The sequence below is a fragment of the Electrona antarctica genome (genome assembly GCF_951216825.1).
Source record: "Electrona antarctica genome assembly, chromosome: 23".
In the NCBI taxonomy this organism is placed as follows: Eukaryota; Metazoa; Chordata; class Actinopteri; order Myctophiformes; family Myctophidae; genus Electrona; species Electrona antarctica.
The window spans coordinates 21,069,239-21,095,682 of record NC_136804.1 but is presented as its reverse complement, the minus strand read 5'-3'; the positions used below and the strand labels follow the sequence as shown (position 1 = coordinate 21,095,682).

The 26,444-nt window shown below is 42.3% G+C and overlaps 1 protein-coding gene across 2 annotated transcripts; it reads right to left on the bottom strand.

Moving 5' to 3' along the window:
* Nucleotides 1–1,223: 1,223 nt before the first annotated feature.
* LOC306916631 (lamina-associated polypeptide 2, isoforms beta/gamma-like) lies at nt 1,224–24,231 on the bottom strand. Of its 2 annotated transcripts, none has more exons than XM_079494593.1 (13): nt 23,501–24,231; nt 16,186–16,303; nt 13,785–13,934; nt 12,390–12,568; nt 7,968–8,063; nt 5,862–5,963; nt 5,609–5,683; nt 4,872–5,000; nt 4,639–4,731; nt 4,210–4,371; nt 3,725–3,880; nt 3,309–3,409; nt 1,224–3,078 (listed from the first exon to the last, which is right to left on the bottom strand). In XM_079494593.1, the coding sequence occupies exons 1-13, from the start codon at nt 23,750–23,752 to the stop codon at nt 2,667–2,669; spliced, it is 2,025 nt and encodes a 674-aa protein (XP_079350719.1). In that variant the 5' UTR covers nt 23,753–24,231; the 3' UTR covers nt 1,224–2,666. The 2 variants fall into 2 exon arrangements, with proteins under 2 accessions (XP_079350719.1, XP_079350720.1); XM_079494594.1 differs by having other exon boundaries at nt 3,746–3,880.
* Between the last annotated feature and the right edge of the window lie 2,213 nt (nt 24,232–26,444).

Genomic DNA, 26,444 nt, shown 5'->3' with positions numbered 1-26,444 from the left:
GAAGTAAGGATTGGAGTTAAAAACGTTCGCTCTGAAAGAATATACAGGTCCATCTCAATGAATTAGAATATTTTGTAAAGTTCATTTTCTTCCGTAATATAATTTTAAAAAGTGAAACTTTCATATATTCTCAATTCATTGTGCATAAAGTGAAGCATTTAAAACCACTTTTGTTTTAATCTTGATTATGGCGTACAGCTCATGAAAATCAAAAAATCCTATCTCAATGAATTTGAATATTTTATGAGACGACTTAATTTTTTTATTTTTTAAACAAGAAATGTCGACCATCTGAAAAGTATATTAATGTATGCAGTTAATACTTGGGGCTCTGGGCTACTTTTGAACAAATTATTTCATCAATGGGGCGTGGCATGGAGTTGATCAGCCTGTGGCACTGTTGAGGTGTTATGGAAGCCCAGGTTTGCTTTGATAATTTAATTTGTATAGTTAATTCTTATGTCTCACCGTCACCTTCCTCTTGACAATACAATCTAGATTCTGTGGGGTTCAGGTCAGGCCAGTTAAGCACAGTAATACCATGGTCAGTACACCAGTTACTAGTAGTTTTGGCTCTGTGGGCAGGTGCCAAATCGAGCTGGAAAGGAAAATTAGCATCTCCATGAAGCTTGTCAACATACTGAAGCACAATGTACTCTAAAAAGATGGCTGTGTTGGAACCATTGTTAAGTTTTCACTGTCAGTGGATCAACACCATAGCAGAGAATATGGCCTAAATCATCACTGTGTTTTATCATGTCCAGAGTCTCAACACACGCTGCTGGAAAAGGAAGATCAGCATCAATCAACATAAAGCTTGTCAATGTATGGAGGCACACAGTGCTATAAAATAATATAAAATAATAATAGATGGTTGTGTTGAGACTCTGGACATGACAAAACAGTGATGGTCGACATTAAAAAAAAATGTTTTAGTAGTCTCGTAAAATATTCTAATTCATTGAGATAGGGTTTTTAGATTTTCATGAGCTGTACACCATAATCATCAAGATTAAAACAAAAATAAGTTTTAAATACTTCACTTTATGGACAATGAATTGAGAATATATGAAAGTTTCCCTTTTTGATTTTTCAAAAATGGCAGATCTACAAGGTCGTAGCGCGGCAATAGCTAAAGTATATCATACCGTGTCCAGGAGAGCTTTTCACCAACTCTATGAGCAAACTGCATTCTTAGAAATAAAATAATCTTTCAGCCATAGTAACAATACAATATTTTTATTGAGTGGATTATTTATAATTCCTTACCATGATACATAATTAGAATACACAGGGGCATCACGTCATAATCTTTAATAAAAAATACGAGAAAATAAATGTATAAGTGATTCAGAAAACATTTAAATGACCACTTCACCCATTTTCAACCCATCTTCATAGGAGCGGGAAAAAGCTCATTTTAATGTGGCAGTGACACCCTCTGTGTATTCGCCCCGTCACAGAGGAGGGCTGTGAACCGTTCAGAAACCCGCCTACCAGTGACATCGGTAGGCAGGTTTTGCTCATTTCACATTTTGTATCAATGTGAGAACAATGGCTTCCATTCTAGGATGCCGACTTTCCAGGAATAGAAAGCCTGTAGTTAGCTTCGACTCCCCATTGATGATGTCACTGGTAGGTGACATCATCAATGGGTTTCTGAACCATCTACAGTCCTCTGAGACTCAGACAGAGTAAAACAAAAAAAGGTACCATATTTTAAATCAGCATTGAGGACCGATTATACAAAGATATGTTGAAAATGGGTGGTCCTTTAAGCATTTTAGAGTTATAATAAGCCTCCCGGTCTCAAACAAAAGACGTCCAATAAAAACAAATTACAGTATTGAATTGAAGACACTGAAGCCTAATTTACACTTCATGGCACGATGGCACCATCCCCTGAAAACCATCTATTCTCGGGCACACGGTGCCGTAGCGTGACAAAGCATAAATTAAGGCTGAAGGCAAAGTGTGGAAAACATTTCTCTCTCAACCATGCATACACACCATGCAGGTATTACATAAAATAATAATACAAAATAACGTGTTTTCTTTTATGGAACATGGTGACGTCACTGGCTTTCTCTCAGCCTCGCGAGGCTGGGAGTGAGTCGGATGAAGAAGGAACGACCGAAGACATGGACAAAAAAACCCGACACTGTCCTTTCACGCTGTGTTACGGAGATCCTTTGAAGAGTGTCACAAAGACAGCTACAGTACAACTCAACATATTCACTTAGAATCGGCTTTTTAAATGAGGACACAAAAAGAAAAAAACAAACAAAACAAACCATTAAGAGATTAAAACAGTGACGACGAACGGCGACGGAGGTTGTGGTTGGCGGGAGCTCGTTAACGGATTGGCTGCCACAGTGGTTCTCAAAGTGAGGTCCGCGGACCGCCAGCGATCACCAGCTAAATTATTCGTAGGTAGGAACCAAATGCACCCACACAGTACATGTCTGTAACGCCAAGAGTGTACAAATGGACATTTGTATACACTTGGAGTAATGGAGGGGTCCATAGTCTGATGCATACTAAACTGGTGGTCCTTGAAATAAAAAATAAAAAAACAGTTTGAGAACCAGTGGAGTACCAACAGAAACACCCAAACCCACAAAAAGGCCTTTTTCTTTAAATCACCTCGCTGCTCCCTCTTGCATTCACTTGCTGGTGACCTCAGCCGCGCTTTCGCCGCCGCCGATCTGCTCCGGAGCTCCGGAGTCGCCGAACGGGTTCAAGGTGTTGGTCTCCATAGCCTGGTACACGAAGAAGAGGAAGGCGGCCACGGTGACCAGCAGGAACAGCTTTATCCACAGAGAAAGGCCGCGCCGTGCCACTTTGCTCTGGCTGGTGGGGGGCGCCACTGTGGTGGCCGTTAGCCTGGACGCCACGGAAGAGGAGGGGGGCAGGGCAGAGACTCTGTGGACAGAGCGAGACTCTGTGTAGGAGGAGGTGGTGGTCTTGGTGGTGTTGACGCTTCTCGGGGAGCGGAGGAAGTGTTCGTCGTTCAAGAGGTCGCTGGGCTTCAGGGGACGTCCCGCCGCTCCTCGGATGGGCCGTCGACAGGTGGCGCTACGAGAGACAGAGAGAACACAATGTTTTTTTTGTCACAATTATTACATAATTGCCTTTGTTTGAGCCAATTGCAAGCATTTTGCATAATCATTAGAATGTATTCTGTATAAAATTTACATTTATCATTATTTCCATGTTGTCCAAGCTCCACTTTCTGCCTAGAGCTGGATCTGGGTAGTTTGTTAGCACCACTCAGGCTAAAAGCTGTAAAAGATGTTTAGACCTACCTGATTCCTGTAGGAGAGTTGAGGTCATTGGGGAACAACTCCTTGAGAATGTCCCTCTCGTCCACTCTGGTGATCTCCTCACTGGCTGCTATCTTCTCCACCTACAAAGACATTTACATCAGTCAATGTTAAACTAACTCCAGTTTCCCTGTAGGCAAAACATTTAAAGATTTCTCAAAACAATTAAAAATAAAACAATAAAACATTAAAAACACTGTAGTACAATTTGCATCAAGCACAATCACCTGCAAGTGTATCCAGTAACCACCAGGTGGCTCACTAACTGAAATTGGATACCATTGCTCTCCCCACGTGACCACTTACCAAACACAAATCACTTTCCAAAACAAAAAGAACCCACCATGTGAAGTGCAGACGACACACACACTCTTGAATAGACAGTGTGTGACACTGACCATCGGCAATAGCAAAGCTACCTCTTTGAGTCCCGAGTCCTTGGGAACCATGGTTTTACTGCCATGTTTCTTGGCAGGGCTCAGAGGAGTGGAGAGGAAGCGGGTGATTTTTTGCTGCCTTGCATCAGCATGGACACCTGTTGGCACGGGCTTGTCCTAGTCAGAGACAAGGTCTATGAGTGTTCTGAAACGTTCAGGGATCCAACAGTTCAGCTGTCACGCAAGTGTGCAAGGACAAACAGCTGCACGTGCATGCATTGCACGCAGCACATGCACGCTCGCACACACACACACACACAGAGCCCCATTCACCATTCTCGACCACGTGTTCACACTATGCAGTGTTTCTAATATACATGATATTCGATTCCAGTGACCCAATGAAAAATCATCTACCATTCAGTAAAACCAGTGCCACCTCAACCAAGGATGTTTCCAGGGACAAAGAAAACAACAACTGATATCCACCAGAGATGGACCAATACCTCAAATAGACAGCCAGCCATGATCACTGAATCAAACTCGGCAGAATAAGAGGAAGGTTGATGGAGGTTGATGATGGGTGATAAGTTGCAAAATGGTCTACCGGTAACTGGGTCGATTCCGATCAAATTATCCAGTGGGCATGGTTCCCCGGGCAATACAGTCTGGATTAGAATAATTTTGTATGAGATTGGATAATACAAAGATGAACTCCAAATAAACTGAAAACAAAACAGTGATGGGAAAACAAACAAAAACCAAAACAGATTGCATGTTTACTGGTTATTTTACAGAGAGTGTGATCAGAGACAGAAAAGTAGAGTAGTGTGACAGACCTTTAGTGCTTCAGTCTAATGTGCATTTGAACAGTTCTGTGTCTAGAAATCAGTTTCAGAGAACGTTAGATAGGAGAAGACAGAAGTGAGTCACACCTCTACCACTGCTGTGTGGAGTATGGGGGCTGGCTGATGAGGTTGACATTTGACTGGTTTGGGAGAGGGGGGATGCACATTCTCCTTATAGGCCTATGGGTTTGAAGAACATACGATAAGTGCATACACACACTTTATGATTATAACAAAACGGTTTTCCAACCTTGAACCACAATGCTTTTGCTAAAACACTTCCTATACATTTACATATACACGGAGTGGTGAATGGACACCTTCTTCCAGGTTGAAGGACTCTTAATCCTCGCTGGGAGGCCTTTGGTGTCAGTGGGGGACTGCAACACTGGTTTGAGAGCCACACATCTCTGCCTCAGAGTACCGGGGAAGGCTGCGTCAGAAACCAGCTATGGTGGCACAGTGAACGAGCAGAACAAGCAGACATGAACTGTCAATGATGTAGAGAATGAGACGGACATTGTGTATACATAGCAGACACACTGAACTAGGTGGTAATCCGTTCACAACTGACTCCTAGCCACCACACCACCGCTGTGAACAACAGACAGAGAACAGAACCCAACATGAATTCTTTCACACCTGTGACTACTAGCCTCCACACCACAATGCCGTGAACAACAGACAGAACTACCCATGTGTAGCCATCCCTTGACGTTACGTTTCCCAGTAATAAAAGTTAAAACTGCTGGGGAAATCTCATCACTAATTAAAATGAAACAAAAACAGACCAGTGCACCCTGCTACAAACAGCCAGTGTGAGCATACTATACTGCAGTGGTTCTCAACATTGGCGTTCATCCACCCCCCCAGAGGTCCTTGAGGGGGTTCCAGGGCGACTCCAGCAAAAGGAGAACAGTTTAAACACTTTAACTCCATTTTATACTTCACGGCTTCAGGTGGCCGTCTACGAACCAAATGCATTTTAACTTGGTGGTCCTTGACACGAAAATGTTTGAGAACCACTGCTACAATAATGAACGTCTCTCCCGGCTACCTCAGACGGTCTGGGGGAACGGGAACGAGAGTCAGTCTTATTAGCTGGACTGAACAGAGGGCCCAGCCTTAAGTCCTTTGGAAACATGTAGGAAGAATGACAGAGAAATACAAATTAAAAAAAGGAATGAAAGCAAGAGACAGATGACAAGCAATGTGCCGACAAGTCATTGGCTCGTTTGTAAACTGCAGCTTGAGAACTAACAATTGAGCAAGGAGAGCTGAATAAGTTCCGGAAGATATTATGAACTGACCTTCAGTTGTTTGGGAGGGATATGAGGGGTCTCCCACGAATCAACTACACCAGTGGTTGTCAAAGTGGGGTCTGGGGACCCCCAGTGGTCCTTGAGAGGGTTCTATAGGGTCCCCAGCAAAATGAGTTAATAAAGCATCAAAGTCTGTTCAACCCCATGTCATACTTTGGCAATTGGAAAATAGCCAATCTACAAGAATCGTGTCGGCTTGTAGATTGGCTGTATTCTTCAAATTTGCAAAAAAAATATTAAATTGTTTTGAAAACAAATTCATAATTTCTGCAGCCAAATGTATCAAATATCAATATGGGGTCCTGAGACTGTACAACACACCCAAACCTTAAAAAAGGCACCTGTACGTGACCACACCAAATACCTAACCTATATCTATTCCAGATTTATGACGACTGATCATCTGGCCAACCAGGGGAAGCCCACGTCCTCATCCAACATGACATATGGTCATGCACTGACTAGAATTGAAGGCCAGTGATTCACTCTCAGCTGTGTGCAGATGCAGAAGCATTGTGAGGTCTAGAGGCAGCCTCAGTAAACCCAGAGGTGCTGATACTATGAGAAAGCAATAAGAAACCAGTGAACATCTCACCATTGTAGACTTTCAGAATGTTTTGAGAAGGGCGAGCAGACCAAGTTCTTGGTCAACAAATCAATTACTCGATTTAAAATCATAACGTAAAATGGTATTTGCTGAATACAATCCGGTAGAGAGCAGCCTTTTCAGAGGTTGGTGGGGCTGAGAACTGAACATTCTAATGTTGATGTCACAATAGCTAGTAGTAACTGTTCAAAGTTATAGATTGGCAGAATTAAATGGCTATATCTAGAATTTATAAGGGACAAAAAAAAGCATAAAAACAATGACTAATACAGTAACAAACTCAAGTACAGAATGGATTATGAGGGGGTAGTCCTAGGACTAGGCCATGGCAATTAGCCAGTTCGCTGCTTCTCATTTGACTGTCTCAACAGTGGATGAGTGGATGCTTTTATTGCAAGATAAGGGATGATTGTGCTTAGTTATATACCATCACTGTCAGGCAGGAACCTGGTATCTGCATCTTTTCTTTTCATACCGAGTTGTATGACAGTGTGGTGCAAAGGTAGCTAGCTACAGTAACTGATCTACAAGCTCAATATTTGACGATTGAATACTTGATTGAATACTTTATTACCAGTTTGCAGAAAAAAGCACAGGAAAGGTCTGCTAAGAGAATTTAAAACCCAAGAAAGCCTATTGGCTTGTTTCCATTGGGGTCTTCATATTCAATTCATCAGAATGAATTTGAAATTATACATTTTTTTAATTAATTGTATTATCAATTTCAGACTAAATAACTACTACATTCGATCGATTTGGACATACAAGGTTTCTGACTGACAGCGAAGACATAATATACATTACAATATAATGTGTTATACCGGTATTTGTTGTTTCAATGTGCGTTATATTCCACTATATCCATATATCCACTGAAGTGGTCGTCTCTTCCAAAAACAAATAAGGAATGCATAGAATGTGGAGGAAGCACCAGATCATGCAATGTACCAGGGAAAGAGGAGCTGAAGTGAACACACCCAATGCTCTGTGACCAGGTGCTATCCAAGTGAAAATTAAAATAAAGCGTAGGCTAATAGCCATTAAGACAGAGCAGCTTGCACTCTTTTTGACTGCAATAACAGGTGTCCATACACTATGGGCCCTGATCAGGAGGTGGTACTAACCCAGAGCTCTGGGAACCTAGAACTCATAAGTCATAACATATCAAAATTGTTCAAAAATAGCCTGTCTACAAGTTCACAACACTTCACAATGCAACATGTGAGCTTGTTAAACGAGTTCATTTTAAAGACGTACCTCTCCCTTCAGGGGTGGTTCTGGTTAAAAAGGAGATTTAAGCAACAAAAGAAAAAAAACATCACAGAACTTCACAAGTTCTGGAACAGTCCAGGACGGCTCTGGGTTGCCCTTTGCAGTCAAAAAAAGAGCCATTTTACTAAGCAACAAACAGCCATCACATCAAAACCACCACCAGAGTAGAAGCCGACACCAGCAGTGTTTAAGCTTTTATCCATTGGTTATATTACATCGTTAGACCGAGGTTTGAGAATCGGCTCCACTTTGGTTGACCTCCTGGACCTCCTTACAGTCACACTTTTATCACCACACACTGGCTCATCCATCTGCATATACAGTGAGGAAAGACATTGCACACACAAACACACACACACATCCACCTTAAGGCTGCAAAAGTTATTCAACTAATCCTATATGTGACCCCTATTTTAGGCGAAATAAAATGTCTCTCCAATATACAAGAGAAATAAATGGCTGGCCTTACATATAGTGTGTGCACACCCACTGGCACACACCTGTAGAGTCTTCTTCAAAAACCATCTCGACATCTGGTCGCATGCCAGTGAAATAAAGATGTTCTTGGCATACCAACGGAACTCTGGCATTCCTAACATTTCTCATGTCTCAGATCAATAGGCAAACATTCACCATCTCACCAGCAGGGGGGAGCAGCTCACAAAAACAAAGTCACAAGGGAGTGAATGAGGAGGAAAACAAAAACACATCAGTGTTGAGCCCAAACTATTCGTCTCCGCGATTCAACTCATCACGTGGGAACAATTTCAGACCGCTGTTGTGTTCTTTAGAGCAACGTCCCGTCCCCCCCTCCCCCCCAAGCAGTGCATGTAGGCTTTTAATCAACCACTGTCATTTCCATTTTTATTGCAACTTAAATTATGACCTACAAGTCTCTCAAGTACTTACTGTACCAATTAGGGCCATGAGGCGTGATGCTTAAGTTAATAACATAGCTACAGTTTCCAATATGGCAATGGGAAATGGAGAGAGTGCAGGGAAGAGAGCAGATGAGATAAGCAGGGACAGGAGGGGGGTGGGAGCTCCGCGAGACAGGGCGGGGTGGGGGTTGGAAGTTACTAAGTATATTTTATTTTATAGTACTAAGTGTACTGTACTTGATTATTTCCATTTCGTGATACGTTTTACTCCACTTTAGATACTACTTACATTGCAGAATGTAGGTGAAGGTACAGAATTTGTACCTTCACTTTGTTACTGTAGTATATTTTGATTGTATCCAACGCTTTTGCAAGTCAAATTTTGAATACAGGACTTTCACTCGTAACAGAGTATTGCTATACTGTGGTATTGGTACTTTTGCTTCAGAGTACTTCTTCCACCTCTGCGTGGGGGTGGGGCGACAGGGGGCAGAGGGTGAAAGAGTCCGAAAGCACGGAATAGCGGCAGAGAGAAAAAAAAAAAGAAAAACCTAATCCACATCATGCGCTCTTGACACTGAGACGGACACATACACACAGTGCTGGGTCCAATAAAACACACTTCCTTCCCCCCACAGCTCAGGAAAAAAGGCTTAATCAACTCCAGCTGCCTTGTAGTACCTCCTTCATGTCTGAGGTGATGGTGGTGGATACTGGATAGACAAACCCGCTTATCGCAAAATTGTCCTTTGTCATACACTGGAGCAGATTTGGCCCCTAAAATAGAGAATTTACTTATTGTAAATACTTTCGTTTCTTGATTGTTGTTTTTGTCTTTGTCTTTTGTCTGTCTTTTTATTTTGTCTGCCCAATCTTTCTTCTTTTTCTCCTTCTGAAATGTACACTCTGAAGCGATATTGCTCTTCCTTTGCCCCTGTTAAGTGTTGACCTGATGCCATATGTAGTCCTGAAGAAAGCAAGGACACAGAGACACTGGAGATGGAGTCACTTGGAGGGGGGAGGGAGGTAGAGTTCTCATTCTCTGCCCGAACCCGGCCCGACCCGGCCTGACATTTTCGGGTAGGGCCGGGCCCAAAATGCACGATAATTAGTCGGGCCGGGCCGAGCCTCGGGCTCTGTGATTTTACGTGATTTTTTATTTTTATTTTATTATAACAAAAATAACAATTCTGTTGTTTGTGTAATGTAGCCTATTTATTTAATATGAAGAGAGCTGAGCTGGTGAATGTTGGCGATTAACTTTTACAGTTTAGGCGATATACTATTATGTGACTGAAGGAGGAGGAGGCGATGATCAGCAGCAGCGCAGCGCACCAAAGTGACAGAATAGAACGGTGGTTGTTGAACTTGCTACCGCTGGCTGGCCTCTTGTTTGCCAACCAAATGAGCTGCTTACTGCTCAGCATCAACTATATAACTTAAGTTAACTTGCCATATGCTTAAATGTTTTATAAGACCATCGATTAATCCGCAATAGCTCGTTTTGGAAACGTCGGGGCTTAACGAGACACTGCTGTCTCGTTGAACCCAGCTGGGTGAATAAGCTAAATTAGGCTACCTAATCAACGTGGTCACCACGGTAAATGCTCCATATAACTATGAAAGCGCCTGCATACACGTAATATAGTTACATGATGACCAAGCAATGTTACAGTCACACTGTAGGCTACAGCTATTTGGTTTACAAATCGTATCGCAGCGCGCTGTACAGCTATTTAATTTCCCCATCGCAGCGCAGCGCGCCTCGTTGTGTGCCCACTGCCCAAAATAAAAGATCTGCAAGCTGTCGACAGACTCGACACGCCATCGAGCGGCATGTTGATGGTTTGTATGTCTGTTATTTTGGTTAGGCAACGCACATTACGCGTGGTATGTGGGTTTGAGGCAATGATTATGTAAACGATGTAACCTAGTAGATTATAGCCAAATTGACATTATTGTCATAATATTGTATAGCTCTGTTCGGGACTGTTGCACAACGGTGAATGATGACAAAGTTGCACTTTGTTAACGGGACAGTAGCCTATTGGACATAATTATTACTGCGTCACTTCAGAGGATCGCTGCTACTTTGATTCAGAAGATGTTTACTCACCCCTGGAAATTGCTGGAAACCATTAGAATGTTGGAAATGGAACATTATCAGCCAATTAACGTGAGTTACATAAATCCTTTATTTCGGCGACTAGACTATTAGTGCGTTCTCTAACTTCTCTGACACGGTCGTCTCAATAATCCACGGCGCCGCGCGGCCATATAGTGGCATTTTTCTTTTTCCTTTTTTTCTCTTTTTTTCACTCGGGCTTTTTCGGGCTTTCGGGCCTGACATTATAGTAATTGTTAGGGTCGGGCCGGGCCTCGGGCCGACCCAGTTAGGGTAGGGTAGGGCCGGGCCTTAATTTTCAGGCCCGATGAGAACTCTAGAGGGAGGGAAGAGGGGTGGGAAAAAAAATCCTGGAAACTGCACTTGTGTCCTATGTATGCATAGAAATGCTGTTATTCTACTGCTTTTTCCAAATAAAATAAATATTATAAAAAAATAAATAAATAGAGAATTGACTAACTGCTCATGGTGAGCAGGTCGGTGCCCTGCATGGCCTCGGCTCTGCCATAGTCACTGGGAAAATGTACTGCACTTTATAAAGTGATTTTGATATGAATGCACCATTTACCAATTATCATTTGGAGCATGTAGAAGGAGTGCTTCTCCACATTTGGAGGCCCATGATTACCTTACACAGGAGGTCAAAGATCAACAAAGCAGGGGCGTATTACTCTCCCATTAAAAGCATACAAAAATTAACCTGCGATTCACTGAACCTTCACTGATAATGCACCACAAAACATTGGCGCAAGAATTATTGGCCTAAACAAGTGCTTCTTAGAATAAGGAATGTTCACCGTTTTGCTTAATTATGCTTTGGTCTTGAGAGGGATATGATTTCGTACATTCCTGCATTTTTGGTGGTAAAGCAGACTTCTGGTGAAGATATTTCTTTTTTTTGCAATGCCTCCAAAAGAGGGAGTTATTTGAAGGATTGTAGCTGTCCATCTTGCTGATAGGAAAAACAAAATGAGAATTAAAAGGATTTAATTTCTTCCCTACTTTCTGATTATCAGATGCAAACATCAAGTCACTTGTGTTCTGCCCTTGGGTGCAGATAGAGAACCGTTACTCAAGTTATACCTGACCACCATTTTCGGTCTCGGTCAAGATCCTGCACTCCATTCATTTCAGGACTGAATTTGGAAGAGAATGGAAACTTGCTTGAGAGAAGTAGTACAACATGCTAAATAAGATTGCACGGTTAACGATAATGTTAAACAGGAAAAACAGGTAAATGGTCTTTGTTTGTCTTTTTTTTTTTTTTTTTCTAATGGCTTCTAGTCTTCTTGACTACAAAAACTAAGTCAACCACTATTTCATGTTTCCACATGTAGCTACATCTCGGTTTCAGGTAAAGGTTCTCAGAGCCTTGGGCCCTGCTCAGGATATGGTACTAACTGAATTCTACTCAGAAGGTACTCTTTCTAAAACAGCAGGCAATGTACTGCGTTGTCAGTCAACTTGTAGAGCGGATTTTCTTGTTTCTACGACATACCTTCCCCTTCAGGGATGGTTCTGGATATAATGGAAAAGTAAACAAAAATCGGATCAGAACGTCACAGGTTCTGTGAAGGTTTCATCTTATGGAAGCTTCTGGGTTACCCCTTCATAGATAAAGAGCCATGTACCTTGTTGTGCTGGCTGCTACGTGCGCGGGTGGTGACAGGGACCTTCCCTCGGCTCCGTAAGGGTCTCTCCACCACTGGAGCGGGCTCTGGGACTGGCTCTGGTTCTGGTTCAGGCTCTGGTTCGGGTTCCGGTTCAGCCTGTACCACCACTGGCTCTGGAACTGGAACTGCTGGCTCATCTGTAAGCATGTAACGATACACTCAACTCATGATACGATACGTATCACGATAGGAGGTTCACGATACGATTTCACGATTTCAACACGATTTCATTTTTTTTAATGATTTATCTTCCCCCCAAGCTTTTTCACATTTTTTATTTAACTACATTGCAAAAGTAGCATTACTTTTCATGTAAAATTACTTAATTTATGTGCAACAACTGTAAACAAGCTTTCTTGTTTAAACCTATAGCTCGAGTTAACATGTGGCATCTTAGGATAGATGTAGACCTATTTGAAACATAATTGCCTTCCTTGATGTATTAATGAGCATCAATTAACGACCATCACCTGGGCACAGTCAGACACATACAGCTCCCCCTCTGAAGGCCTCTACTACTGAAAGTGACTGCATGGAGTCCGTCTCATTTCTCTCCAAAAGCACGGGAATATGATGGAATATGATTACAGCTCACATTTCATATCACACACTAGCCCCCCCTAAAAAATATATTTTTATTTTTAATAAATCGATACATATCGTCGGGATATAATATAGATATATCGTGATATACGATATACCGTTACATGCCTACTCATCTGTCAACACACACAAAAAAATGTTTTTTATTTTGCACAGAGCCCACAATTCCGATCACTGAACAGGGCTGCCGTGTTAAGTGGGCCCTGATCAACAACTACAAATACAAACATGCTGCGTGTTAATTTCCCTGGTTAAGGGTTTTAAAACGACTGTACACCCTACTGAAACAAGTCTTTTCAGAAAATAAGCTAGTATGCTTTCAGAAAATAAGTCAGTGTGCATACTGCATAGTGCACCAGTTGCACTCACTGATTTTCTCTGACTAAAAAAAAGTACAGAAAAAGAGTGCATCCGTGCATTAACCCATTTAGGCATTTTTGTAATTTTTGAATACTGTACATACTGTACAGAACACCAAAATGGGTTCCCGGCCTGAGGGGGTAAAACACCAAAAGGGGTTCCCGCCCAGAATGGGTTGCTAATCAAGTTATCTCAAAAGTTATTTTATTGCATGCACAGGAATACTGAAGTGCAGGAAACACTGAACACTTGACATGCTGCAAACATTCAATTACCACAGCATGTGTGTTAACAGTAGCACACATACAAACATGCTACACTCTGCAGTACGCTTGCGTGTGACACATTTCAGTGCATTGATGTACTGTACAACAGTGGTTATGTACGTACCGTCTTCCTTGTCGCTGTAGTGGTCTGAGTCAGAGTTCCCGTTGAGGTTGGCATCGATCTCTGTGGGGATGACTTGCGGTGTGAGGGGCTCGGGTGGACCCTCGTCCATCAGCTTCTGGAGTTTCTTCTCGTAGAGCTTACGGGTGGATGCTGGTACAGGGTGGAGGAACAGCAACAGGTTGTGCAAGGTTAAGGTGTGGTCGGTTATTTCTACTATAAAGAAATAATATACCGCTCTGATTATAGAACAGATCAGAATGTTTGTAACAAACGGGCATGTCCGTGTAGAATGTATATGGATGTTTTCTTCTCACAATATAAAAGAAAGTGTCCAGAACATTAGGTATTAGGTATCTTTCCGGAAATTAATATTTTGACTGGTGATGTTATGATGATTTGGTCTATATAATGTATATTAATGATTAGCTTAAAAATAAAATACCAGGCCCGGACAGCAGGCGTAGCCGTCTGGGGACCTCGGCTGCTAATGCCACCTGACAGTATGTCATGGGTTTGACTCCTTGTCATTCCCCATCTCTCTCTCCCAATGTCCTGTCAGACTACTGTATCTATCAATAAAGGCTTCAAAAATCTTTAACAAAATAATCAAATAAAAATACTGCATGGATTTTCTTTTATGAATGGTCAGCGACTAGTATGTTGACATATACACTACCTTTCACTAATGTTTTCATAATCTACAGCTAATCCATTTACAAACAAACACAGCCAGCAACACAACTTCTCTAAATGCTCCTTGAAATTAAAACATTATAGAACCACGGTTCTACATCCACCCCGAGACCAAGCAGTAGGAGCTGGGCAGTGACGGGACTATATACTGTATATACAGTACATATCAGGAGGGATAATTGGCATAATGACTAGAGCAGGTGTTTTCACTTCACCCGGATTAACGTGTGTAGGCTATTATCAGGACAGTTTATTTTATAACAAATGCATGACTTTTTAAAAGATTCAACAAAACAGGTGTGCTGCCGGCAGTGAGGCCACCGAGCGATCGGCTGAAGGGCTGGCCTCACTAGTCGACTAGCAAGCCGTTCAAGTTGCACGCCGATAGTGTTGGAAACATTTCTAATGCATTTTTTTGTGTGGCTTTCGCCTTTTATTTTATATTTTTTATGGAGGGACAGACAGTAGGCGGACAGGAAATGGGGAGAGAGATGGGGGGGAAGACATGCAGTAAAGGCCGTCGGTATCGGGAGTCGAACCCGTGGCACACTGCCAGACTGGATTACCAGCCAAAGTGCCTGGACCACTGAGCCATGGCCCAGGCCTACTAATGCATGTTTAAATTAAATTGATATGAAACTGGTATTTTTGGTTCAGAAACCTCACTGATATTCAATGTTGTTAGCTTAGCATAGCTTAACAAGGCAAGCTGACCATGTACACAACTCGGGATGTAGGGGGCTTTCCCTGGGCAAAACACCTGTTTTTAGGGAGTTCCATCTTTAAAGGGCCACTTCACCCCTTTTGCAACCACATCTTATTTTATGATGGGAGACAAGAAACACTTTCCTGGGGTTTTTTTATGTGGGCAATATGTGTTTTTAGATATTTTAGTATTTCATGGAGTCCATGGACTCCATGATGTCATGGACACTGGGCTCACTTACTTCCTGGACTACATGTTGTCTCAGTAAGACAGCCCTATCCACAAGGAGCAGTAGTGGACCAAAGCATTATAGGAATTGTAGTTGAGGAAGGAAGTGAGCCCAGTGTCCATGACATCATGTAAATTACCCACATAAAAACCCCAGGAAAGTGTTTCTTGTCTCACAAACATCATTAAAATAAGATCTGGTTGCAAAAGGGGTGAAGTGGCCCTTTAATGCTTGTGGCATTGAATGTTGTGCGCAATCAAATACACTAGTATTCCTTTGATACTAAAAAGCGCACGTGTGAGCAGATTTAGCTAATTCTCAGTCTGGAAATGTGCCAAAGGTTGTTTGCAAACAGCCATGATGATTATGTCAAGAGCACTTGCTAAATTCCCCCACCTCCGTACAGAGTGTGGCACTTACATGATACATGCAAGTGTGAACGTGCGCTGGTACATTATTTGGGCTAAAGCTAGATGCTGCCTCACGTCCCTGGCCCACTTTCAAGGACCCATTTTGAGAACCACTGACATACATCACTGGTTCAAAAATGTGGGGTCCGGGGACCCTCAGGTTTCCTTGAGGGGTCCCCACTCCTCAGTAAAAATGACAGTTAAATTAACGTTGAGGATTTTACTGTGTCGATTGGGTTCCCAGAGAAAACAAAATTTAATCTGCATGTCAAACCGGGGGTTCTTGAAAAAAGAAAGTTGAGAATTACTGACCCATAGAATAGACAGTAAAATCGTGACCCATAGTGTGGTCCCACAACTCACCGACAATAGGCCCGGCGTCCACCCCGTACTTGACCAGCTCATCCCTCAGGCCCTCGGCGGGCAGCTCAGTCACGTCCAGCTCCTCTGATAGAACCTTGTCCGTTTTCCTGGTGGCTTTCTGTGAACGGAGGAGCAGCAGAGGTCAGGTTGGCTGTATTAGGTCTTTAATAAATCGTTACATAATCACCAGATTGCAATTATTCAAGTACAATGGAAACTAGATAAAGTGCCCCTTGGGGCATAGGTCTCTACCAGGGAAGGTCAGGTTGTGGCCTCCTTGTGGTGCTATAATAGGCCAATATGAAAAGGGTGCCATTTCTTCTTACGCCTTGGAGGGCAATTGGATGATTTGAGGCATTTTGTTCCAAAAATGTGTTTTGCAAAAGTCCACCTGTTGGTGGCGCTATAACAGGCCAATGTGAAAAGGGTGGGATATATTCCTCAGCCTAGTAGGAAAGTCTGGGAAAGATTTCACTTAAATTGCACGCTGCGTTCATGATTTGAGGCTTTTTGTTCAAAACGGGACAATCCTGCAAACTTTGAAAGCCGATGTTAGCCAATTAGAATGGAATATAAAATATCGGACAGATCCGTCTTGAACACATGACTATAGAGATACTGTGTAACAATTTGCGGGATTTTTGGACAGAATCCGGAAGAGTAATATTTTTTTTTTTTTTTCAAAAGTCTGCCTCCTGGTCGTTCTGGAAAATTTGGGGCAGATGTTCATCGTTGGCATCCAGGGAGTGTGTGTGCAAAATTTGGATTTATTTTGGATTATTGTTAGCGGTCATTTCTGTGCGTATACAAGTAATTAAGTTGTCATATCCGTCCTGTGCCAATTTTGTTTACAAAAGGCAAGTATGTTCAATGTTAATGCCAAAAAAATATGAAATTGTTAATTGCAACTATTGGTACGACAATGAATATTAAACCATTAAGCCAGGCAGAATCCGATTCTACAAATGTCTTTTAAATCCTAGCAGTTTTCACACACAAAAGAAATCAGTGGTGCTCTAACGTTTTGATGTCAAGGACCTCCAAAATGATATGTATAGACCCTCATCTCAAAATATGTTGTTCCAACTTCCAGGGACCACCAGAAGCAAATATTTGATAACCGGCATTATTTGATAATAAAGGCAGGACAGGTTGCAGGAGGAGGGAAGGCACTGGAGCAACTCAGACTGTTTAAGCCCTTATTTTATTATCAGGGTGCAAGTAAAACGTTTCGATATCAGTCACATCTTCGTCAGGTCATGATATAATGCTTATAATATAATACTTTTTAGCTCAAATGCACAGAGATTGTATGATCATCACAGCCCTACTTGGCTGGAGACGGCTGTGTCGTTAGTGTTCTCACACATTCAGTTGTGGTCTGAAATTCTGAACACATGTGTTACTTGTGTTCACCGCTGCTGTGCAGCAGTACAGGTGTTGTATGTATGGTGCTTTGCCTTTGAAATCATCCAAGAAGCACTTGATCACTGTACTACACTGTACTACTTGGGGGCCACGTTTGGTTGACTCTGATCCACTGGAATGGCTGCTCCCTGAAATTTACTGCCCGTCTATCCCCCTCATGACCTCCACATACACAGCCTCTTTGAACCAGGGATGCACCGATTGGAAGATTAAGAACAGAGGCCGATTCTTCTAAATCCTAACAGTTTTGTGAACAAGGTATGTTGCTATAATATCAGTGGTGCTAAAACTATTTCATGTCAAGGACCACCAAAATTAGGTATTTGGCCGCAGACCCCCCCCATAATGCTTTTTTTTTTAGCTCAAATCTAACGGTAACAGGTAAGGATCAACATATGTAATGTCAGAACAGGTTGACATACATCCATATATGGAGATCTAAGGGTTTGAGGTCAGAGACAGGGATTGTGGGTTAGGTGACAAAAACGCAAGGTTTCATAGTCATCTGCGACCTTTAACAATTTGAGTTATTATTGACAAATGGCTGATTGTCATTATTCACTCCCCCTTTTGTACGAGGGAAACAAATAAATCTTCATTGTAAAAAGCATTCAGGGCCTTAACCACTCTATAGAGCACAATTAATTTTGCCTGATACAGATGTACAGCCAATAAACTGGTGCATCCGGGATCCCTAAGTTTTAAACTTTCTGACGTTTGTTGCATCAACCCAAACCGGTGTGCTACCGAGGTGCTGTGAGTGCCTGCAGCTGCAGGAATGCATTAGAAACCTGCACAGCAAGTTCCAATGAGACAGCATTTGATAGGTGCAGCATTAACAGGACAGGTTTTTCCTCAGTAGAAAAACAATTCAATCAATTCTTGCTGAAGTTCATGCATAAGTTCAATAAATATTTGGAGGCACGTGTCTTAGACATGCATCTAGTACACAGACTACACACATACTGTACACGCTGGAATGCTAGACTATGCCTGAGGATAAGTAGTATCCTCCTGCTTCTAAAGACAGAGGGCCAGGAAAAGACAATAGTAGCTTAGTACTTGTGTCCACGCTAGCAGTAACAGCTGTGCGCTAGCTGCCATTTCAGAACATAAACAACCTGCCTACATTAGCCCCTCACAGACCTGCCTTGAGGAAATTACCCTTCGTTTGAAGTCATCCCCTCTGAAGTGAAGTACTGTGTGTTCTACAAATAAGAGCGTGGCTGTGAGCCAGGCACTTGGGTCATAAATTGTTTTTGTTTGGAGGTAGCTTGTTGTGGACAGTTACCCTGCAATGATGCACACCTCCGCAAAACCAATAAAATAGAATATATACACAAGACGTGTCAAAACTTTCAATTCAATTTGTGGAAGGGTTGTACAGAAAATAATTTCACTCTTTTACACCTGCTAATTTGTGATGTTCCAATTAACTGTGGTCACAAGGTTTTCAGATGCCGATAAACTCTAACAGGAATTTAAGGAATGTATAGGGCTGTGGGCCAAAATTAGCAGGTAAATGGAAGGAATGTAGGGCTGTAGGCCTTATATTAACAATGATGCCAACTTCTGATCAGAATTCCAGATATGAGAGTTGATGAGACCAAGACAGAGAGACGGGGAGAGACAGGGAGGGAACACCACAGAGACAGGGGGAGGGGGGGGGAGAACTGACTTACGCACTATGGCTCTGGTTTACTGTGGGCTCTAAGTAGGGCTTGGCTGGAAGGAACGGTTTCATAATCACAACATTCCAAGACGGAGGGAAAGCAGGAGAAGTAGAATAAAAATGTAAAAACAAAACCAAATCAGACCCGTGAGTGAAGTGAGTGGTGCTGTACTTGTGATGTGCTGTACTTGTACTGTACTGTACTGTACTGTACTGTACTGTACTGTACTAGCCCTCCTCCCTGGCCTGTGTGTCTATGTATTAGGCTGTACAACAGTGACACTTGGTGGTGAACAAACGCTATAACGCTATTTTCGTGGGCGGACACAGCCAGGGACAGACAGACCCAGGGACCCAGCCACACACATAGCTGTCTATAGGAGTGGTTGCACCACTCAAAAACCAGCTCTCACTACTAGACTATAGCAACCACACCCATGGCATATTTGAACCGTAAGCTAATTCTTGGTGCTGGGCCCAGACCGTCAAAAATAAACTCCTACAAGTAATCCTACAAAGTAAACTCAACTGTGATTTTATTTTTAAAACAGTGTTTGCGGGCATAGTATGGATTAGAGAATGATTTCAACACTGCTTGTATTTATTTTACATAAGACTACAAATGTCTGCATGGAGTAGTGTGTGCTCTAGCCAAGGCAGGCCCCGCAACTTGTGGCCTGGTGATGTAATGAGGTAGTGACGGTTGCCAGGTGGTTTTAAGACCAACCGCGGGCCTGAGTAATGACGGTGGGAAATTGGTTAACCATGATTTACTACATACTTTGAGTCTTCCCACTTCCACTACGTCCTCAAGCCTTGGTTGGCACCACTTTCTACTATAGCTTTCCCAATATGGCAAAAACACACAAAGCATGCAGGCCAGAAAAATAAATAAAACTATCCAAAAAATATGCATGCATTTTTGTGTCTGCACAAAACTCTTATCTTGTATAGTGAACAAAACTATGCGTTTTCAAAAGTCGGAATGCCAGGAATGAATGTCCTGTGTTGAATGGTTAATTCCAACCTTCATCAGAAGCCTATAATCGCTCAGACATGCCCGAGTGTCAGGTTTCAAAGGAACAACAGCAGCCTTACTATGCAGAGCACCATGCAACATCGAGACTACACAAATTACACACATGTCAACTTTTTGTTCCCCACCCCCTCCCTTTACACACATATTGTGGACATGCCCCATCTATTTTATATTGTAGCAGTCAGACCACGCATTCCTCGCATGGAGAAAGTATTTCCTCAATAAGAAACCGAACCCAATAGGAAAACAGTCCTATCCGCAACAGGGCTTAAGGTTTGTGATCCCTTCCAATCTTGACCCAACCCCCAAAAGCCACACTAGACCCACCCATTATTATTTATTTATTTGAAATTATTAACTTATACGTTATCATCTTCATTTTGTCTTTCTAAAATCTAAAAGAATGTGTTAAATTGAAAACATCTGTGAGGATTTTTCGAGATGAAACTATGCAAGTTTCAATGTCAACAATACATTTTAAATAAAAAGCTTATGAAGGAGCATGAACACAATTTATACTGGTAGTGGTATTCAAAGCCTGCGAGCATTGCTAGTAGCACATGTGATTTGACCAGCTAGTAGATACCATTACGCTGAAATCAAAAAGGTATCTATGGATTTAGGAAAGCTGCTATAGAAAGGAACTTGGTAAGACTTATACGACACAGCAAGTATGCCATACTAAAACTGAGCAGTTATTGCACTCCAATAGAACCAATTTGCACCGTACTAGAGCAAATAGCAAATCTCTCATTTATTTGTCATGACCCTGTTTATGGTTGTCTTCCTTCCATTTCAACCCGAGAAGCTACATTGGGCATGTAGGGTGTATGCCTTGGGTGAATATTTGTGAAAATTGTCCACATTTATTCAAAAATAGCAGGACAGGCAGGGCAATTGAGTTCTTGTTTGTTTTTTTTACTTTTGAAAACCTAAACAAAATGAAAGAAAAAAACATGGGTGTTTTAACCCAAGTGTTTAAACTAGAAAGAGTTGTAAATATAGCAGGCAGGCTATGTGATTGGATTGGTGTGTTGCATATTACAAGTACAACTTCATGAGAGGAAAATCAAAGTCTCATACAATACTACTTAGGCCTATCAGATCACAGTTCAAAGCTAGTCCTCACATCCAAATGTGTACTAAAATGAACCGTCTGTAAACCCAGAAGTTGCTTTTTTTGGTAGTAAACGTGGCTGGTAATAGGGTGAGATCATAGCTTAAATTTCCTGGGATTAGATTTTCTTCTTAAAAGAAAAATGCATCCAACATACCAGTGCTGCTGCTGCCATTATAGCAAAGTTTCTCACATTGAAACGGTCTTTTCTAAAACTGAAGGTTCTTCTGTACTTACCTGGAGGGTAAATTATGGACAGTCCAACTGTCGACACCTTACAATAGAGAATAGACCCATACACACAGCACAAAAGAGAGCTTCTGTGTGGTTTTACACTAACCAAACAAACACAAATCAAGTGACATGTGACCTCACCTCAATTCAAAGGCCTCAGGTTTGAAAAGCCAAAGCCACACATGCATTTTTAAAAAAAACAGAGCAAAATTGCAACTCATGCTTGTGAATCAAATTAAATCACTCTTAAGTAACTAACTATTATAATACGGCAATCATTAGATAATTAATTACATGGAATTATTTGTCATAGTTCTACTTTGCTTGCAGCACACCTTTCATTCACATAGACTGTATATATAAGCAGGTTGTTGTACAAAAGGTGACTGTCTAAGTATAGGACAACAACGGAAACAATGTCTGCTGTACCACGTGCTGTTTACATTTCTGACGATAAAGTAATCAAACAAGTAAAACCGAGACCAAGTCAAATGAGTCCTGAACAAATGCAGTAATGCTCAAAAGAGAAAACAAATTAACCAATGAAACCAAAAGGTTCACTCTTATTTAAAATAATTTACAAGTGGGCCTGTGGCATTATTTCAGGTCTGATTTGAATTGTCTGATTATAATGATGCCAAACAAAGTCACACAAGGCATAACTCTGTAACTAGACTATTAGTGACACTGAGAATAGCTGATGATGCAACTTCCATGCATAAACCACACTTGCCAGTTGCCAGCACTGGACAGTAGCCAAAGCATAGTAGCCATGCTGTTACAAAGGGAAAATCCATGAGTCCTACCAGACAGAGACAAGTTGTTTTTGTTTTGGGATTATTCTTTTTTTCATAAGAAATTCGAGACCCAGCAGCCAGTCAGTGACTTTGGGGTTTGAGACCAAAGAACGTCAACAACTACAAGTGCTTCAACAAAGGCTCCATTCATTCAAACCTCTTCAAATCTCTCCATTCTGTGCTCAAATTCAGCTTAATGCAATGCCAATTTTGATCGGATGTTTCCTACCACCTGCAGCAAATTATACTATGCTAAGTGTACATGAACAAATTACTTCCAAACTACACCCCAAACTTAAAAGCTGCTATCGGAAACTTATTTTAAAGAATATATCTATTTGAACTGGATGGTGCAATGTTAGTCTAGCTAATACAGTAGGCCTACATCTGCAGTGTTTTGAGACGGTCTCCCTCCCTACTCTTCCATTGGAACATAACTTGTGTCGGGTACTGGTTTACAGAAAGTACTGCCTGAAGCTCATAGGTGCAATAATATCTCCCCTGGTCAAGCAAGCGGGCCTTCTGTCTCGGTAGAGTGGCACACATTTGTATCTTTCACACTACACGGGGGAGACAGATATCTCAAATACCGAATAGGAGGACATACACAAAAGTTACGGATAGCACCTTTAACACCCGGATAGTATATGTCACCATAATAACATTCAAGCGGGAAACCCCTTTGACAGAGGAAACGGGGAGGAATGAATGCACGAACTTGGTTGAGGCCGGGCCCTCCATAGCAGCTGGCAGCAGTTTCGATTCGAATCGCCGGAATCGGTAATAAAAATAATCTTTTAAAAGATTCGATTGGTCCATTAAAAGATTAGACTGGTTCATATAAAAAAGCGTGCCCTTTTTATATATATAAACCAATCGAATTATTCTCTCGGGTAATCGAAAGTGATAGTAAAAGGCTTGCAACTTTTGTATCCAGGTTGCATGGAGGGAAGGAAGGAAACGGAAAGCTGCTGCAACATTGTAGCCACAAGTTGCAAAGTAGTACTAGCACCGAGGCGAGGACTCACCCTGCCGGAGGACCGGGAGGAGCGGCTACTCCTGTTCGACACGACGGGCGGCGGCAGCTCCTCGTCGCTGCTGAAGGCGTCCAAGGTCTGGGTCGTCGTCGTCATGTTCTGCACGGTGAGGTTGTCCAAATACAGCTGCACGTACACGTCTTTTGTCGGGTTGCCGCTCGGCAGCTCCACGTTGTTGGCCAGAAGCTCGTTCTTCAGCTTGTCTTTGGTGAGCACGGACGGGTCTTCGAGGTACTCCGGCATGGTGGCTTTCTTTGGCTGGGTTGTTGTGTGTGGGGGAGAGAAGCGATTTCCTTCCTTGCCCGTGACAGGGAAGACAGAAAGAAATTCAAATATATGGCGAAGGGAGAGAGTGGTGGCGGCTGCGTTCTTGTCTGGAGCTGGAACGGCTAACCAGCGCCTCTTATCGGATTTAATCCGCAAAAACTAAAATGGTAAAGGTGGCCACTGCAAGACATTCACCCACGCGTTGGAACAGTTGGAGCTTTCGGTCGCTGGTTTTCAGTTCCTCTTCTTGTGCGTTTTAACCCCCGTTAGAATGAAGAAGTGAGAAAAGTAACATATATTGTCCTGTTCTTTTGTTTTTCGCCAAAACACTAGAGACACGCCAGCTCTGCTCAGTCTGCTGCCACCACACTTGTGTGTGAGTGAATGGATGATGAGGGAGGACGGACCTGCTCTGTGTGAGCTGCCTCCATTGGACGACTGCCGCAAGAACGGGCTCTGCCATTGGTGGAACGTGCATCCCCCACAAATGCAAGCTCCTACAAAAAGAAAGTGTAGAATGCACACGTACACGCCCCCCCGGCCCCCACCCACACACACAGAGGACCCCCCTTAGAGTATATATACTCTAGAGTCTAGAGTATATATACCCCCCCCATCAGCTTTTGCAGTGAAGAGTTGCTGTGCATTAAAATCACACCCGTGTGAAGTAAGTGGTGCAACTCTGTGTGGGCGTCCCCGGGGGGTCCCCGAAACTTCCAGACCCACAGGAACGCGCCCAGGGTGCCGGCCCTGTTCCGGCAAGCCGCCCGTGTCCGAAACAGTTGAGAAATGACAGTTACCGTGTGAGGGTCGCCGGGGGGTCCCCGGAACATCCAGACCCCAGGAACATGCCCAGGGGCCGGGCCGGTTCCGGCGAGCCGCCACGCGTCCGAAACGGTTCAGAAATGACAGTTACCGTGTGGGGGTCACTGTACTGTACTGTACTGTACTGTACTGTACTGTACTGTACTGTACTGTACTACTGTCACTGTACTGTACTGTCACACCCAAAATCATCATATATACAGTTAATATGTGTGTGTGTTAGGCTGCGCAACAGTGACACTTGGTTGTGAAAACCAACCAAACGCTATTTTCGTGCTCGGACACAGCCAGGGACGGACACAGCCAGCCAGCCACCCACAGACACACAAAGCTGCCTAAGGAAGTGGTTGCACCACTTAAAAATGCTTATATTCCAATGCCGGAGCGGTTGCGCAAAGACCCGCCCGGCAGCACTGTTTAATGCAATTTATTTGTGCGTGTTATAAGTATTTTTTGTTGAATTACTGATGACAAAGTTGTAAAAGTCAACATTATGTATATCCATAACATTATGTTATTATGTTAAAAATCGTACTCATTATCCCAAATTGTATACACATTTTTAAGATTTGTCCAAGAAATAAAAAATAGCAATACAAGCACACAAGTTCACATGCTTGTACATTGGCGATTTTTTAATATCATAATACATGCTTAAACTGATTTTGATTGCTATAACTAATTTAGCTGGGGAGCCCCGGCCAGAACGCCCTCAAACCAGCTGATTTCATGTTTGGGGACCCCAGTCCCCATGAGTGGTGTACGTCAGAACCCACTTTCAAAGGGGGTTCTTTGAGAACCACTGACCGTGAGTGCCGTGATTTGTTTTAACTTTTTCTGTTTTGTATGTGTCTATAGAGTTAACATTACTAACTGCTCTAACAGACCCCCAGGTGTGGTTATAATATTCAAATCGGTCTTCCCTGTGTATTTTTGGTTTCTTCCAGAAAGCTGAAAGCCTTTGAGTCAAAAGGCTCAATCGAAATACACCACTTTAGTGACATCATAAAATCATCCCCTCCCCTATTATCATATCATAGCTGTGGGCAAGGCTTTGCAAGTTCAGGTGGGTGGTGCTAAAAAACGGTATACTTAATTAACTTGTGAGTGTGGCCACATACAAATTTTAAAAAATAACAGCACTCCATCTTTAACTTTCCCCACCCTAACTCCATTCCCAGTTTTAGCTCCATTTCACAAGGATATAAATCCTGGAAAAGAACTGCCAAACATGTCTAACAGGAAGTACTGTACTTCTGGTTAGTAGTCAGTAGTTCTTGCCAAGCTACCCCACCCAGCGTGCCACACATTCAAAACCTAACTGTGCGACTGACTTATATATGCAATATATCAAAACAGATATTTAGGATCCATAACAGACTTGCTCAGGTAGGTTCATTGGAGAAGCGGGAGTTGGGTTGGATAATTTGTATTAATTTATTTGTACATCAGATGCCTGAAGGTCTTTGACCGAAACGTTGCCTAAATAAAGTTTGTATTGCGAGTGCAGACGGTGTGCTGGTCTTTGTGCATTTTTCTGAGTACATCAATGAAAACGACTTCAAAACAATTCTAAGATAGTTACAGTATATATTTTTTATAATCGACTAAATTAGTCTGATTCACCACTTAACCCTGTATTATGCCATGTTGTACAATGGTGGCATACATAAGTTAAATTAGCCGATCTACAAGCTCACAACACATGACGAGTCATGACGCGTTGTGAGCTTGTAGATCTGCTATTTTCACTACAAACATTATGTTTGTATATTACATGATATTGATTCAAAGTCATATCGGACTGATATGCACGGCACACAATAAAAAAAATCACTGTGAC